At 41.0% G+C, this 17,891-nt stretch overlaps 1 protein-coding gene across 2 annotated transcripts; it reads right to left on the bottom strand.

Annotated features, from left to right (window-relative positions):
* Positions 1-85: 85 nt before the first annotated feature.
* Positions 86-13,703, bottom strand: egln2 (egl-9 family hypoxia-inducible factor 2). 2 transcript variants are annotated; one of them, XM_020639330.3, is made up of 6 exons: positions 13,297-13,703; positions 11,444-12,908; positions 3,428-3,547; positions 3,056-3,192; positions 1,841-1,908; positions 86-1,691 (listed from the first exon to the last, which is right to left on the bottom strand). In XM_020639330.3, exons 2-6 carry the CDS (start codon positions 12,680-12,682, stop codon positions 1,639-1,641), a joined length of 1,617 nt encoding a protein of 538 aa, XP_020494986.2. In that variant the 5' UTR covers positions 12,683-12,908; positions 13,297-13,703; the 3' UTR covers positions 86-1,638. The 2 variants fall into 2 exon arrangements, with proteins under 2 accessions (XP_020494986.2, XP_020494985.2); XM_020639329.3 differs by having other exon boundaries at positions 13,414-13,703.
* Between the last annotated feature and the right edge of the window lie 4,188 nt (positions 13,704-17,891).

The raw sequence follows: 17,891 nt of genomic DNA, 5'->3' as shown, positions 1-17,891 counted from the left end.
AAATCCACTACAACTTCTGTGTATGAAAACAAACAGGTTTTAATTAAATACTCCAGAATTTAAAAAAAAGACAATAGGCAAACAATTTCCATTTGATCTCATTTGTTTTAGTTTCTATTGCATTTGAATGACATTATCCACAGCATAAAGGCATTAATCTACATTTTTGTTATATTTTTCAAACATTCACGCATGGCATTTCAAACAATAAAGTGCTTTTTAAAACAGCCTTCTCTTCAACCATTCTGAAATACACTGACACAATACCTTAAACCCTCTTAGAAACAGTATCAACCGTTCACAAGTTCACATTTTCAAACACTCCCACATGAGCAGGCAATAGTTTTCATCCTGCAGTTCACATACAGTGTAAGCTTGACCCTGTGCTTTATACTGTTAATGGTTATGAGTGTACTTTATTGGTGTAAGTACAAATTTGTGTGTGTGTGTGTGTGTGTGTGTTTGGGGAAAACGGTTTGTATGATAACGTCCACAATGACGCTACACGCTGTTTGTATCTAGTAAAGTACAGGTAGAGTCAAGTCCCATGTGCATACAAACTAGCACACACACAAACACAAAAAAACCTACGGTCTGATTCATCAAACCCAGCTTGCCTCTTGTCTCATGTGCCAACAGTGCATTTCAATTATACAGAGAGCACTTCACATCCGTTATGTAGAAAAGCTTCTAAAAAGGCTTTAAGAATTGCAACTACTTAAATCAAAACGAGACAGAATCGTCCATGCTGCATTACGAAGTAATTTTGTTGCAATGATTTTTGATTTTATGTTTTAAGTATTAGTCTGGTCTTGTCATTAAGTCTTTCAAACTCTCTGAAACCTTTTTCAGTGTGCTTTTTTCTTTTTAAATCTACAGTAGAGTTGTCCTCATGCAGGTTTTGAGTATATTCTTGTAATATTTTGGTTTATTGCTTAAACCAGGACTATCTAAATGTGTGCTATATAACAGCTTTCCAATGTATAATGGCCTACAATCACTTGATGATGTTTCTTTTTCTCGGCCTCTGTCTTCTCTCTGACTTTAAAACACTTGCTCACATCATGAGACAAGGGACAACATCCTGGATAATGGGGGATTAATGGATTTCAGGAAATGGAACAACACCCTTGATTTTAACTTCGTACACCCCTTTATCCCCCCAACAGTCCCCAGGTTCTTCATTTTTGCTCTTGTGTTTGAATTGAAAAAAAGACACTGGAGCATTGTAAAGCAATAACTTCTCAATACACCACAACACCACTGAAAACCGAACAGGTAAAACTGCAACAACCAAAAAGCTATAAGTCTCTTTTTTTTCAGTTTGTTGTCCTCATACATGATTCGGTGAGACGTCAGAGTTATTTTCTTCTTTTTTTGCCACCGCAACATGTATTTTTGATCGTCCTTTGCCAAAATCCAGTCCGTTTTCTCTCTATCTGCTTCCATCAGCGGCCCAATCACATGGCAGGAAATCATGACATCATAGCCTGTGACGTGAACCTGACAGCCGACACTGCAGGAGCGGCATGAAGCTGAAGTGATCACTGACAGTTTGACGTGTCTGCCTTTATGATCACGACGTCAGTAAGTGTTTCAGGAAGGCACATAATACTTTCAGAGACTCTCAAATGTTTTTTATGTCCTGCTGTTTTGAGTGACAGGCACTTGAACACCTTTCTGTCCTGTTGCTATGGACACAAGCAAAAGACAAAGAGGCTGTTAGTCACATATAATAATAAGCCATTATAAACCAAATACAACCAGAGGTGATAGAGTTCTCAGCAAACAAAGAAATTACATGTAAATGACAATGAACCACAACTGTGTGGAAGCTTACCCAATCTGTACTTCTCCTTAGCTTCAGCTCTCTCTTTGGCATCAAAGTACCAGACTGTGATAGCATAGCTGCAAGACAAGAGGGACAAAGACACATAGATAAAAACTTATTTATTTTGTCAGTAAAATATAAAATATGAAGTAATAAAGAAATGTTTTTCAGGGAAAAGTTTAAAGTATATCACAGATAAAAAAAAGTCATTAAAATAGCTTGGATATGAGGCAAAGAAAGTCATAATCTGTTTACAGATAAATATGGTGAGTGTTTTTTTGTTTAATAGATGTTTATTCATGCATGTATCAGGCTTAGAATAACTTTTTTTTAAAGACTTAAAAACGTTTTACCCATCCCAAAATCTGACAAAAATTTAGGGAAAATGTTTTTGACCCAGAGAGACAAAAGAATACAAAAATAATTGCTAGTATGAAACGTCCTATTTTGCGAACGGCAGACTGTCTGGGGTAGCAGAGGGTTAATTTCTCAGTTTCTAGCCTCTCCTGTGGGGCTGTGTTGTTTATTCCTGTCTCTCATGTCTCTGCCTCTCCAGCACGAGTCCTGCAATCGAACCTTCCTCCCCACTCCCTCCCACTGACCCCCTCAGGAAACACATACTTCCTGCCTGTAGCTGGAGGAGAGGAGAGGAGAGGAGAGGAGAGGGTCATGTGTCCTTGATGGACACAACTGTTTGGTGCTATAAGGTAAATAACAGTATGTGTGCAAGAGCTTACAAGAGACCGATTATGTCAAAAGGTGGTTCTATCTCACAGGAGCATCAAAAAAAGTTCTACAGATTGGGCTGTTATCACCCGCTGTTTTCTACCCAGTATAATTTTATTTCTGTAAAATTTTAATTCATTAGAAATCATGAAAACTGGGCCCTCACATTCTGAATTTAAGGTATGAAGTAAAAAGAGGAGGAAAGATGAAACACAAAGGCAATGTAATCTGCAGGGCTTAAACAGGAAAATGACTAATAATTGTACCTTGTGTGGCAAAGCATGCTTAATTATTCAGAAACTGATAATAAATTCAGTAGACCCAATATGGTTTTAATTTTATTGAACAAATGTATACACTGCAGCATGCAAACTTCCTGTTCTGGCAGTGTGCCCAGCCTCTGTTAAAAACCTGACATTTTTTTTTTAAATATGTGTTTGTGAGCATATTTGCAAGTACTGCGCGTACAAGACCCCGCCAAGTATGAGAATAACTGACCGAGTGGCGTAGGCTGGCTTGACTTCGTGTGGGTTCCTGCGGTCAGACCAGAAGATGAGCAGCCGGTCAAACAGAGGCTCGATGTTGGCTACCACATTTTTGCCTTCAGGGTAGATCTGCAGCAGCCCTCCTTGCTTCTACAAACATCAAAAACAAAAAAGCCCAAACACAGGCAAATTTAACGATAGAAATCATTCTAAAGAACAAATGGTGTTAAAAAGTTAAACTGAAAGGCCAAAGAGTTCAAGTGGTTTGATACCACACGCATATTTAAGCCTGTTTCTAAATGACGGGCATTTCTTACTTTACCACAAATGCATTGTTTTGTGACGCTCCTCATTGGCTATAAAAAACATTATTTCATACATTTACCTTAACATCCCAGTTCTTGTTGAGATAGTAGATACATGTGATGCAGCGTCCGTCCCCATTAGGGTTGTCAACATGGCGGACATACCCTGCTCCATTTCCTGGATAACAGGCGACCATGGCCTAAAAACAGAGAATGGGAACATTAGTTTTTCATTTCTGACCATCTTATACAGTAAAAATAAACCTTATTTTGTCTAACTAAAAAAGTTCTGACACTATTTTTATAAGGGTGAGATAGAAGTGTTTTTTCTCTTTTCCAGATTAGCTAGCTTTTTAACGTAGCTTGCCCTCAAGATTGTAACTTGCCCTTATGCGGAATAAACTTTTGTCTAGTTGATCTATTTCCATAATGTAATTTGTGAGCCAAACAGTCTTTGAGATGGAGAAGAGAAATGTGTGAGAGTTCATCTGGTTTCCTGCTACATAATGACCTGCAGATAGAGTATCCAGGTTCAAACAATGGATACTCGCGCTGGTATTTCCCCTGCTTGACGTTGCGTTTGTGAGGCTATGAAGCAGGAGAGCGCTGCTTTCTCTGGGGACTCCGAGGGGAACCGAGACCTGCGTAAGAGCTCTTCACTCACATTCCAGACCTGGGGCACTGCGGGACCATGTGACTAAAAAACATACCAGGCTGAAAAGGAGCAGCATGTGTGTCACTGTGACATATCAGACGTAAATTGTGTCCATCGTTTATCAAACTGTCTCCACAGGCTGTAGAACACACCTTTACAGCTGATTCGCATACTGACTGACATCAGTCTATATCCTGGAAGATAGGGCCACTAGTTGATGTAAGCTGACAGCATGCTGAGCAATAACTTCCCTGTTATCTCACCAGCCCGACTAGAAAGGAAGATACTGTCACTGTGTTGACTTATTTTGCTCTGAAAGGGAAGAAAAAGTCACTGCATCACTTCAGCTCAGTTGTGGGACACTATTGTTCATGACTAACAGGTTCTGCACTGCTGCAGTATGGATTTGACGTCCCTGACCCTATGACTCAAGCCCCCCCCCCAATCTATGGTGTGAGATTGTTCACCACAAGGAAATCAAACAACTCTTTCATGCGTTTTTTGAAACAATCACACATTCTTGTCTGTGTGCTGTTTGTGAAACACAAAAGTGTCGGTAGACTTTCTGTGTCAGGGATTCGGTCAGAGCAAGAGTTTTTTCTCCTCCTCCATCTCGTGTCGTCTCTCTCTGCTCGCTCACAGCCCAGTGAGTCTGTGTTGACTGCGTGTGTGACTCTGTTAAGCTGTCATTGTCAGCTCTCATTACTGACCGACGCTCGCAGTGAGAGCTCATTAACCTCCGGACCTTTTGCTCCAGGCTCCAAGTGACAAACAGACCTGCTGCGTCCAAATGAGTGCAACACAAAAAAGGAGAAATATATGTACATGCACATGAGGACCATTAGAGGCATTAATGTAATCCAAATTGTGATTCGGGGGTAATTTGATACGACTGATCCGTTTCTACACTGATGGGGTCACAGATCATTAAAGAGAATCAATGAGGTTCCTTTACATTTTTCATCATTTGGTGCTTTCAGTTGTGGGTTTTATATTATATCAGTTATTAGAAATAGTAATAATCAAGTAACCCTGTTGATAGAATAACTAACAGGGTTAGATTGTGTGTAAGCGTCTGCCATTGGCTGCTATACTTTTCTTTACCAAGACTTGGATTGCTGCAATAAGGCAGCCCATTTCTCTAAACTTCATTGTAATGTTTAATGTTAAAATTGACTTTCTTCTTTACGATTTAGCCCATTTGTATCCAGGTATGGCTAGCATCTATAAATGCCAGAGTTCAACATGAACAAGTTCCCCTCCTCCCTCTTATTTGCCACAGCATCCTCGCTGCATTCTGCGCTTAGTGGCCCCCTTGAGGACTCTAAATGGCTTTAGACAAATACAATTAACACAGGACCTTATTATCCGAAGTGCAACATCATTCTTGGTTTAGCCAGACCTCTTTTAAGCACGTTCACAGCTCAGTGCAGAGGAGCGTCAGGTTTTGAGACTTCTCATTGGAGTTTTCGCTAGCAGCAATATGGAGCAATGTTTTTATAATTCGGTCTAAATGTCTTCTTCATGCACAAGAATTCTTGCATGTGTGGTTGCAGGGATATGATACTGTTCCAATTTAAACATAATCCGAACTCTAACCCTATCTCTATACAGTGGTTTGTGACAATCTGCTAGTCAGAAGTAGAAGGCAGGTAAAAGCAAGACTGCAACCAGTTAAACACAACTACAAACAACACAGTGGGTATCAAACACTTGCAAAGAGATTAACTCTTAATGTTTTATAAGGAGGAAGAATCATTGATATACGGGTTCTTCTTACAAATATACTCTGCAGTGACCTTCTAATAGTTTTAAAAAATACATCATCATACCAGAACTTTAGATCAAAAAAACATGGACATAAAAACAAATGAGGGATTGGGCTCTGCAGAGGGTGGTCTGCTTGCACTATGATATGCTGCCAGTATCAAGTTGACATACGACCTGCTGCTGTGGATCATGTACCAAATTCATAACTCCTGACATTTGTGCATTTATTTAAGAAAGAGGTTTTTTTTCTCTACAAAAAGATTTTTTCAAACCGGTAACAGCATTAACAGATGTAATTAACTACAATTAAAACACAGAGAAGATAGCTCAGCCCATTCCTGCAGCATTAACACACAAGCACAATGTCTATATTAAAGCTTAAAGGTCCTCTGAGGAACTTTTAGTTCCTTTTGGGGCCCTGTGTGGACAAAGAAGTAAATCCTATCTCTTTATTGATTTAGTTCTGTGCACTGTAGTATTTTCTGATGAAAAAACTTGTGCTGTATTTTTTAACAGTCAAACATAGATTGATTCAAAGATTCACTTTGAATCTTTGCCATGGAAAACGTAAACAAAGGTCGTTCTGCAGTAGATGGCTAATCCACCCGTCTCTCTATCCCACAGTTTACAGATAATTATAAAAACTATATAGAAAAAATGATGGTCTCTTTTTCTGTGTGGCTTCTGTGGGTCATATAGAGGTATTTCAGTCTGTTTCATGACCAGCTAAACAACTTCTCAGAGGAGCTTTACACTAGACAGACTACTTTTGAGTCTAAACTAACTCCAAGAAGAGGTTTAAAGATGGAAATTCATCACACATTAAAAGCATTACAAAAAAAAATTCATACACATCAACTGGGTTTTCTTCTTTCAGTAACTTAGACACACAGTCACACAGCGTGAAACAGCTGCCCAACTCCCTCTTCATCACCGTCAGTACCCACAGCTAGCTGAAGTCATTAATGAGGGTGCAGGAGTTGCACCCACCTGTGCTGCAAAGGGGACCGCCACATGGGCAGAAAGAAGAACTGGCTGCTCTGGACAAAGCAAAAAATACACTCCAATCTTGCATGCATACTCTGATAAGAGGAATGATGGTGTTGAGAGGAGGGGGAGCAGGGGGAGGGGCTAGATAAGTTCGTGCGAATACCGCCATAACTGCTTGGTAAGCAGAAAGAGCGAGGGGGAAGAACATATGTCTGTTTGTGAGGAGAAGAGGTTACTAAGTTGGTTAAGTATTTAAACACTGTAGAGGTTGATCTTTTGGTTTTACAACACATCGACTTCATTTTTGGCATTAAGAGTTAAACAGCCAGAATTAACACTGTTTAGTGTAACTTCTTCATGAATCAAAAAGAGAAGCAGAAGTTTACTGCTTCACTTTCGTATACGTCACGTCGATTAGTTTGGTTCTGAACTTTAAAAAAGCGGTAAAATGTGCTCAGCCATTATGAGTCCTGTCTGCCCAGCTCTGGCCTCAATTGTGCTCATTGTAAATGTATGAGTCACCACTGAATGTTAGCAATGAAGAAAAGCTGTGTGTGTGTGTGTGTGTGTGTGTGTGTGTGTGTGTGTGTGTGTGTGTGTGTGTGTGTGTGTGTGCACTGCATGCAATTAAGCAACTTGCTTAGTCATTTATGTTTCTTATTATTCGCATGCAGTGTGATGAGACACACCCAAACGGGAAATAAATATTCCGTCCAAACCAATGAAGGAACTGAGCCCATTTTTTTTTTTTTTACTTCTAAAAAAGTCTAGTCTAAAAATTTGAGTGTCAAAGATTCTTTTTAGGGCTGCAAGTCTGAATCATTTCACCATGATGGATATTTTCAAAAATTAAAGTAAGTCTAATACTGAGTCATAAAAGTTGAAAAAATCTATTCAAATTTCAGAGTTCAAAGAAATGTAGTAAAATTGCTTTTTGTACTTAATGAGTATCCATCAGTGAGATGGCTTATCATCTCCATAATGTTGTTAATGCCTGTAACTGCTACCACTGGGTAGATGTCAGATGAGGCGAACAAGAGCAGCAGTGAACAACTATCAGCATCATGTGTGCTGCTACATTGGACTGCACTTAACACAACATATGGATACTGCACCATCAGGAATGCCATTAATACCACCGAAGAAGCAAATATGAACTGATAAATCAAATCATTGGTATTTCATTTTCCAAATCTGTCTCTTTCTTATCCATCCCTCCCTGAAAACAAGCTAGCTGTGAGCTCTGCAGCTGCATTGTGCGTGAGAGCGGATGACGTCTCGCTCCTGTCTGCATGATGGCACTGCTGAGCTCAAAGAGGGGCATCTGAGGACACACTGCTGCAGCACGCATTCACATAACACCAATGCTTCTGCTGCATCGCCCCCATCTCACTCTCTATCCTCCCACTCCTTACACACACTCACTTCCAGTTTAGCCCCTCCCCCTTCACATGTGCCTTTTTCACGATTACTCTCCACCCTAAACGTAAGACTTTCCACCTTAAACCTCGGCTGTATTAAGTGAATGTATCCATCCATTGTTAACACCGCAACGCTTCCTCCTGTAGTCTCACAGGCAGCAGAACCTGACTTCTGCTGACTACCACCGTCAGGGTACACAGAAATTATTTCAGGCATTGCCAGCCGCTCTCCATCTCTTTCATACATAACGCAGAGCCCTGTTCTGTATGGGCCTGTTACCAGGGTGACGGCAAGTAAAAAATATTTTGTCCAAGTACTGAACAAGGAGATTGATAAGAAGGAGAAACAGGGTGACGCAAAGGACAGGCGGAAGGAAAAGGAGGTCAAAAAAAAAATGAAAACATGTTGCTACACAAAGAGGAGGATGAAAAAGACGCAGTGACCTTCTATCTGGATGCACTCCTCCCTGATCCTCCTCCTTACTTTTCCAATCACTTCCTTGCTCCCTCATGTGCACTCCTTCATTGAAACTTTGCTGTCTCCATCCAAGGAAACACCCAGCCGGGACATTATATGCTGTGTGGCATTCAATCTTCTTTTGAATTAACTACAGGGACTGGGAACAGTTAAGATGACTCTGGATTTAGTAATTCATCATCATCATCATCATCATCATCATCATGCCAAATAAGAGAACACGTTAGCAACAATTAGTTAACACAATACTTCTGAAGTTAAGACATATAAACAGAAAAGCTATCTTAAAAACAAATCAGGGAACCTTTGAAAAACTCTCGCATGCAAATCCAAGTGGTACAATGACAGACATGTGTCCACAAATGTATGTTATAATGACTTTGTTAGAGAATGGACAAGTGACATAAGAGAATGTAAAAGGAAATGAAGCTTCTCTTTTTTACAAACAGTCAGATCAGCTGAAGTGTGTTGTTGATTTTACTGATTAAATCCACTTCCACAGAGACAGGAAGCTGTAGCTCAAAGAGAAAGCAAGATGGATTGAACACACAATATGTTGAATGAGACCTAGCAGTGGGCAGAAGTTCTGAGTATTTTTAATATTTAAACACGCGTATACAAAAGAAACATGTGCTACAAGAAGTCAGTTCAACAGCTCTGTTGCTCACTCTCCTGTTCTTTGCTGTCATTTTGGCACCGGCTGAGCATGGCTTTAATGTGAAAGCAGCTCAGTTTAAGAGAGCAAAGGCCTACCAAAGCCTATGTAAATTAAAGGTTCTATATGTAACTTTTTACATGTATAAATCGTTTTTTATCGCCCATTAATCAGCAAACGGTTAACTCATGTGAAAAAGTAGATGTTCACTGTTTATCAGTGTTGCCTGTATAAAGTTTTTACCCGGGTCATATTTTCCGCGAAAGCTCCAGGAAGTGATGTTACATGCGCGTTCTCCATGTCCTCCTCACTCCGCTCCGCCTACAGAGATCAACAGTACAAACTCATCACACACTCCCGCTCTCAGCCAGTGACCTGCCGATGGAGTTTGTGGGATGGAGAATGAATCTAATATGGAATAAACGACCGGCCTCAAGCACAACACAGACTCCTTCACAGACTTTCACATGTGTACGACCACTTACCTCCTCTGTAAACATTATGCTGGTAAATATCCAGTGTTTCGCGGCCGATGATGATGCTCGTTTGTGTACGTACGAGCACGTATGACGAGAACGCGAGCGAGAGCGAGCAACAGGTTACTGGTGCAGTTTCGCCTAACGGCCTACGGTGTCACTATACAAACACAGTATTTTTGAAAGTTACATATAGCCCCTTTAAAAAGTGGGCGAGAAGAGCAGGCTGCTGCAATAACAGACCTGAAGACCTTACCAAAATAAAGCATGAAGATGGGTGACCACATCTTACATCTGTGTGTACATAAGGTAACTGAGTACAAAGCAGGGCTGCTACGCTGCATAAGTATAAATGTGATATATAGTGACGTTGTAACCAAACCCCAAATTTTTAAACTTCAATAAACTTTGAGTAAAAATCAGACCAAATCAACAACAGTTTGATACCACAGCAACAAAAATATAAGTCATAGGTACTTAAAATGCCATCATTTTTTCACAATTGTTTATAATACAAATGTGCAGGGCAAAATACTTCACTAGATCTGTATTGCACAAAGTATCAAAATTATTGACAAACTAATAATGTATGTTCCTAAAAAATCAATCGAAAGATCACCTTAAAGCTCTGTGACTGCAGAAATTAACCTTTGGTTGTTAGATTGCAGGTAAACAACCTCCTAAGTTCCTGTGCAGTAAAGTTGCGTCTACTTTAGATCAGATCCCTGACCTCCTCAGAAAGTAAGGAATTGAAAAAACTTTCTGAACATGGGCCTGCTGACCAACCTGAACATATTGGGTAACAGTCTAGACAGGCATGCAATGATTAACTCATGACTGATAAGGGAACGCACATAGATAGTTACACAATACAGTTACACAGAGAGGTGGAACAACTGAATATCAAGTTACTTATTCTAAGTGTTCTTTCGCTGTGTTGAACAACTACGGGCGGGGCGGGGCGGGCGGGCGGGGGGGGGTGGGTAGTGTTATCTGTCACGACAGAAGAAGCAAAGCCAGCTGTGGACTGTGACAAAAAGGAGTTTACATGCTAGTCCTTAAGAGTACTAACACAGGAGCTCTTTTATCTTTGCACGCCATTTGACAAATATCAATGGCAAAAAAAAGTTCACAAAGAGTGGTAATGACAAAATAAAGAAATGAGGCATGACATAAAGCAAGCAAACAAACAAGCAAGAAGTAGAGAAAGTTGTGATAAAAACAAGTTTTCTTCACAGGCAGAGATACAGTGATGGCAGAGAAGATACAGCCCCACAGTGTTTTCTTCCCCTTCTGAGTACCAGTGGTATGAAAGCAGGGACAGGGACAAACTTAAAAGGCACGCCAAAACCCTGGCACAGGGCCAGTTAAAGGGAGGGGAGGTTCAGCCTGCAGCCCCCCTTATCAGGCTAACATGTCCCGGAAACACAGCAGGGCTCATCCTGACATCCTACCTGGCTCTCAGCTTGCCCTCCCTCTGTGGTGTGTGTGTTTGTGTGTGTGTGTGTGTGTGTTGCCCTGCCTGCATGTCTGTGTGCAGGAGCAGCTAAGATATGATGGAATGATGTCATCAGCTTCTTTATTTCCTTGCATTTAGACTTTAAACATAAACCCTGACTCCAACCAATCCACGCCCTCTTTCTTCTCTTACCTTTGTGCGTCCGTTGATGACACAGTCCCCCAGCTGTCCACTGGCAGCGCTATACATGACGGCCTCATCTATGTGAGCCATCAGCGCCCCAATACTCTCGCAGCCGGGCTCCAGTCCCTCCACCCAGGCAATCTGGTCGCCCCGGATGCTACGAGATGGGATGGTCTTCTGGCTCACCAGCTGGCCACCCCGAAATTTCCCGCTTCGATTTAGGACCTCCACCTCCTCCAGCACCATGTTGCCCAGCTGAGGCCCCAGGAAGTTGTCCTTCACACAGATGCCGTAGTATTTCATGCAGGGGACAATGTACTGCTGTGCTATGCGCTCTGCAGACCAGCCACACTCTGCAGAAGGAGGTGGGGTTGGGATGCAGTTAGCCTCTAATGGGGAGGTCTGGCTGGGGGCGGCTGATTGTCCCGGGGAGGCCACCATGTATCCGTTGTGCTGGTTAGTATGAGGGGCAGCAGGGGTGAAGGGAGATTGTGGAGTGACCCCATGATCGAAAGTCATTTGCTCGCTATGGGAACTGTTGCTACAGTTGACTGTGGTAGCTAATCGGGCGACACCCCAGGGCGCTGCGGAGGTCTCTGAAGACTTGTGAGCAACACTGCCATCCACTAATCGTCTCCTCTTTAAGTCCGACTCACCCAAAGCAAAAACCTGGTCTACCGAGCTTCCTAAACCAGTTGACCCCACCATGAGATCACTAACAGCCCCTGACCCAAAGTCCCGGTTCTCCCCACCTCTTCGTTTCTGTTGTTGTACCTGTCTTGCTTTCAGGTCCCCATTGGTCCTCCTCATCATCAAAGAGCACATTTCTTGAGCTGTCCAGTCCCCGCTCTCCACCGGACATGCCCTGCTGGTGAGGGGGTACACAGGGCTGCACAAAGCCCCTGCCGACCCCTTCATATGCGCCGGGTAACCATTTGGTGTGTGAGCCAAAACGTCTGAATGGCTCCCCTCTACCGTGGCAGATGGGGACACCACCCCGCCGTTGTAGAGCGGCACGCCGGTTTTGGACAGCTTCGTCGGGGTTGTGATTGCGGGGGAGTCGGTCTGAGAGGCGAGACCCGCGAGTAACTCCGCAGCTGTTGGACTTCCGACTGGCCCCATGTCCGCTCGGTACGTGTGGTGAATCTCTGCCTGTCCACAGACGAGCTGCGCCGCGCTCGTCCTGTTCTCCACAGACACACTGGCAGGGCTTGGGTTTAAAAGGTCCGTTTGTCCCAAGCTCTCCATTTCATCTCGTCATGTGCTGGATGCGCACGTAGCACACGTCCTCGCTTCATTTTTCAGCTGAGCCAATGCTTTCTCTGACGGAGAGGATCTTTGCCACAGATAGCAGAAGTTTCATGACCAAGTCTTTTTTTCTGAGAGCTTAAATGTCACCCTGTACGTCTCATTCAGTCCTCCAGAAATTACTTTGTATCCGTCTTCTAAACATGTTGGGGGCTGCGTATTGTTTCTGTGGAGTAAAACGAGACACTTCAGGTCTATTAATAGCCCAGTGAAGACCACTTGGCACAGTTTGCTAAAGTCCATAAATCATCTGTATCTTATATTTTGCAACACACCTACATCGTTTATGGACCCACTAAACATTTAAAAAAATAAAATAAAATAGAAAAAACATTTTAGAATAAAAGCCGACGAAACTCACTCATTTACTCAGCATTTATCTTAAAACTGAAAGCTTTTCGCATTATGAACCGTTTTTTTCTATTATATATTCTCTTATCTGTTGTGAAACATAGTCCAAATTAAATACTTAATATTTCGTCTTAAATAGCTTTTGATTAACAACTCAGCAGCCCTGTCATCACTTTTCATTAACCCACCCCAGATTCACTCACTCAGTTGAAACACAAATGTCGCAGCCTGATGTAAATAACACTTAACATTCCGCTTTAAAGTCGAAACGACGGACGAAACAGCTCAAGGAGAATACACAGTCCAATGCCGGAGCTTACCTACGGCCGCCTACAGCAATGCAAATCCAGTGAGCGTACGTGACAGGCTGAGAGTACGCATGTTATTTCCGGGATTGTCTTGCTCATGTGTACGTCCCAGCCAATTTTCTTGTCGGTTAAAAATAATTTGCAGCGGACTGAGGGCCGACAAGAGACGGCCTGACACATTAAACTTAGCCGGGGGACGGAGGGGGACGCTCGACGCCACACGAGGTCCCCTCAATCACCCCCCAACAAAAAAAAAAAGTGTTCTCCTAGTCAGCGAGTGCCCCCACCCTTTCTGCCTCCCTCACCTCCCGCTCCTCCTCCCACAGCCCGCTTTCCCTCTCTCTCTCTCTCTCTCTCTCTCTCTCTCCACTCCCTCCTGTCGTCTACACGCTCACAGGTCATGTGACCACCAGCCTATATCACCGACCTTCAGCTGACAGTGTTAGTTACATTTTGAGATAACAATTTAAAAACAGATTTCACCCATATTATTCACATCAGTTTAAATTATGCAGTAACACATATATTCGTGAATTAGGCTTTAACTCATAATTGAGGATTTTTAATTAGGGCCCTACTTGAACCAGCTTGCTCGTTGTAGGTTTTAACCTTATTGTTTACAGGACAAGAAAAATGACAGCAACAATCCACGAGGCTTACAATGACCATGATACACAAAAAGACCAAGAAAAGACTAGGGAGGTTTCCTTCTCTATGGGGGACAAATGCATGCGCAACAGGTCAACAATGGTGCAGATGCTCATTATTATTAATGCCTTACATTCAGAAGCATGCCTAATCTGGGAGCATCTTACTATTCTGTTATTCAACTTTTGTCTAATAGCAGTCCATGAGGTATCTAGTCCACTTTCATAGTCATTGAGAAGTGAGGCTGTACTATCCACCCCTGTAAGTCTAAGAAGTCAGAAGCCAGTAATGTATTTTATAGTAGTCCAGTTTGTGAATTTTACAATTCATAAGTATTGTCCTCTTTACAGACAAAGGAGTGAATGCCAAAGTCTGTAGTGTAGCTCTTGAGTGTATGCCATCATGTTTTCCAAGTATACATGCGTTAGGGCAGTAAGAAATATGAAAATTCATCAACATCTGTGAAACATTAATTGCATGATATCAGAGTTTTTCTACCATTGGACAAGACTGCAGTAAGTACACAAGTCCCAATCCCACCACAACCATGCCACCACAGTTTAGAAGTCTTTGGATCCATTTTTTTTAACTTATGTACGTGTGTGTAAAATGGTGTAATAAAAGCTGTGTGTATAATCTGCATTTGGTTGATTAAATATCTCACCAGAGACAGATGTTGAATGCTTCAGTATTGCACCCCACTGTATCTGTAATGAGAGGTGAAAATGGCTGGCAAAGCTGGATAGCCCAAGGGTGGGGCAAAGTTAAACTAAAGGCCTTCCTTCAGTCAGTTTAACTAATAATATGTTTCATAAACAGATCATGTGTTTTGCATGATACATCTTTAACTTTTTTAAATTGACCATAAAGCTTTTAAATAGATATAATTAATGAAGGGCATTTCCCTCTCTGAATTACACAGTAGTATAAAGTAGCATTACATGGGTATATTCAGACTTAGTATTAAACACAAATTACATAAGTAGCCTACATTAATTCAGAATCAGAATCAGCTTTATTGACCATGTATGCTTCAACACACACAACGAATTTGTCTTTGGTAACTGTGCTCTCAGTGTACAAAGAATAACATTAAATATAAACGTAATATAAGCAAAAAAAAAAAAAAGACTAAAATACAAAGCTAAATAAGATAATTGAGTCAAATAAGTTACACATGACCAATATTTTTGTAACATTAAATGTGAATATTATAGACAATGTTAGAGATTGTTTAATTGCTTTAGGAAATACATCTTATTGCCATGGTAATGATTTTATTGTGGTGTACTTACTAGATATAGATGTAGTCAATTGCAAAAATGTTTGCTGAACTATTTTAAATGAAATATTGTCTTTTCTTGGCAATATGGTCCAAAAGGTCATGGTAACACAATTGGCGGAGTGCAAACAAGTACTGAATTTTTTTGGAGGGAAATTGCCCATAATTCACTGTTCATGTACAATATATGAACAATCACTAAGTCTTTATATGTTGTTTGTTTTCTTTTTGTGCCCAAACCACTTGTGTGTTTAGTTGTGTTTAACTGAATTTCAAATTGGAAACTGGGTCATTAGCTGCAATTTAGTTTCTATTATGCACTGTTAATTAAATGTGCCAGATTAATTTTGCCTTTGCACTACTATTTTTTTTTTTTGATTATTAAAAATGAACAAAGTGGATACAATGCACTATAACAACTTTTTCAGTCCTTATGCATTACAATTGCAACATAGCATTTTTTGATTACAGTGTTGGTCAGATGTTGATTTATTTCTTGTCAGTATTTGGGTTGATTGATTTGAACACATCAGTTGCTGAAAGCGGTCATGTCCTCTTCACTAAACCTCAGGCTTGTTATACATCATGGTGTAATATCAACCTATGTATTTGTATAGCAAGAGGAAGTGAGGTATGTGCTGTTGGGTTGGGGTTGGTGTGTTGGATTAGTGCCTCACCTTAGGGGATTAGGGAAAGACTGTATTGACACAACACTGGCCTGTCACATCCATCTGTTGCTTCCAGTGCAACTCTGGCTTCTCCCATAAATGGACCTGGAGGGACGCACGCACGAGCGTGTTTATTATGATGTAGAAGAGGTCAGCCTCATCAGTCATCAGCATACAACATTACCCACAACAAGACTAAATATCACAAATATAACATTTATGGACATTTATAGGTAAGCAATCAACGTTTTTCAAATACTGTACACTGTCCACATAAAGATAAACCTTTCTATGCCAAATACTGTAAGTAACTATAAGAGCATAAAAACCTTGCCTTGACAACAGTTAATTATATTACCATGACACAACTCTAATGTCTGAACAGAAGTGATGTTGTTATTGTGAGGTTGTTAGGCAACCAGCAGAGACTCAAGGCAGTCACTCCACTCAGCACGTAACCTTATGGTGACCCTGTTTTTGCAAATAATGAATTGTACAAGAATAAACGTGTTAATCAGAGGGCTGTGGTCTGTGCTAAACTATCCTAAACTAGCTGGCTGTGGCATTAGATTTACTGTACGGACATGAAAATACTATTTAGAAATTGGAGTAAGAAAGGGAATCATTACCTAAACTTGTAACAGTTTGTTTAAACTCCATTCACTATAATGTTTTCAATGAATTGTAGAGGAAGTGAAGCAGAAGATTTTGGTCAAAGACTTTGAGTTTTCTCTCAGACTCATTCAACTTTGGATCGATTATGTCCGACTACATGCTCATGCAGTCATTGAACTCCACTGAGCAAATAACATTTTGCAGTTGAAGATCAAAATACGATTCTGTTTTACTGTACCATTGATATATATATTTTTTTTTTTTCTTTGGGGGGGGGGGGGTCGCCTGCTTGGAGGACTATAGCCTCTGTACATGGGTCGCGGCCTAACCGCTAGGCCATACTGTATTATGCAACATATGAATAGCATAGAAGAACAAAATAAATGCACAACCACACATACATATAAGCCTGAGATGTTTTGTTTCATTTAATATTTTGTTTTGCTTTTCCACACCCTGATTCTGCATTATTTTCAGAATTAACTAAGAGAAGTTTAATAATAAATATGTGTACGTGTAATTGGGTTTGTCTGTGTGTGAAAGAAGTGTGCTACAAGTGTGCAAAGTTTCTGCTACATGACGACTCTGGGCAACTGTAAAGACGCCTGCATTAAAGATCAAAGTTTATTGGAACTTATCTGAGAACAAGACATTGAGTATGTACAGTATTTGAGATTTATTGTAGCTGATATGGCCATGTGACACATTATTACTGGTGTTAATCTGAATTTGATGTGACCAGGGAGTTTTGAGTGACACATGGTGCAGCTTTTCCTCCAGTTGGCCAAAGGTTGACCCTAATAAATGGTGAGGAAATAAGTAAAGACATTCTGCTTAAAGGAACACACTTTGTCAGAATAAGTTTATTTTGTAGACACACAACCGACATGGTGAGTGAAGTTGACAGGATATAACACAAACCCTCTAAGTTTTGCCCCTACCAATCAACCAGAGCACTGAGTCTGTAAGAGAGATGATTCAGTGTTCGGATATTACTGTAAGAGAATCTGAACACAGCTCCTGCCCTGCCAGGAGTAGTGCTGAGACAGCTGACAAAGTGTGTGACCCAGAACTTAGCGTTGACTTGATTACAGCCAACATATAGATGGTGATATAAGTCTTGCATGCAAGTACAAACATGTTCCAACCATTAGCGTGAGTTCTATAGGCTCCAACAATGTGGTTGACATAAGAAAAACAACCTGAAATAGGCCTGATAATAAATCCAGGCTCCCATGTACCAGGAGATCAGAAAGAAAGCTGTACCATAATTAAAG

This window comes from Labrus bergylta, chromosome 11 (assembly GCF_963930695.1).
Source record: "Labrus bergylta chromosome 11, fLabBer1.1, whole genome shotgun sequence".
In the NCBI taxonomy this organism is placed as follows: Eukaryota; Metazoa; Chordata; class Actinopteri; order Labriformes; family Labridae; genus Labrus; species Labrus bergylta.
Note: the sequence above shows the minus strand (reverse complement) of the source record. Positions and strands in the feature narration are given on the sequence as shown.

Coding starts and splice junctions, on each gene's coding strand:
- egln2 (XM_020639330.3), bottom strand. CDS start 12,682: ATGGAGAGCTTGGGACAAACGGACCTTTTAAACCCAAGCCCTGCCAGT. Junction 1,909..3,055: donor AAGCCAGCCTACGCCACTCG/GTCAGTTATTCT, acceptor CTTGTCTTGCAG/CTATGCTATCACAGTCTGGT. Junction 1,692..1,840: donor TAAGGAGAAGTACAGATTGG/GTAAGCTTCCAC, acceptor TTGTGTCCATAG/CAACAGGACAGAAAGGTGTT.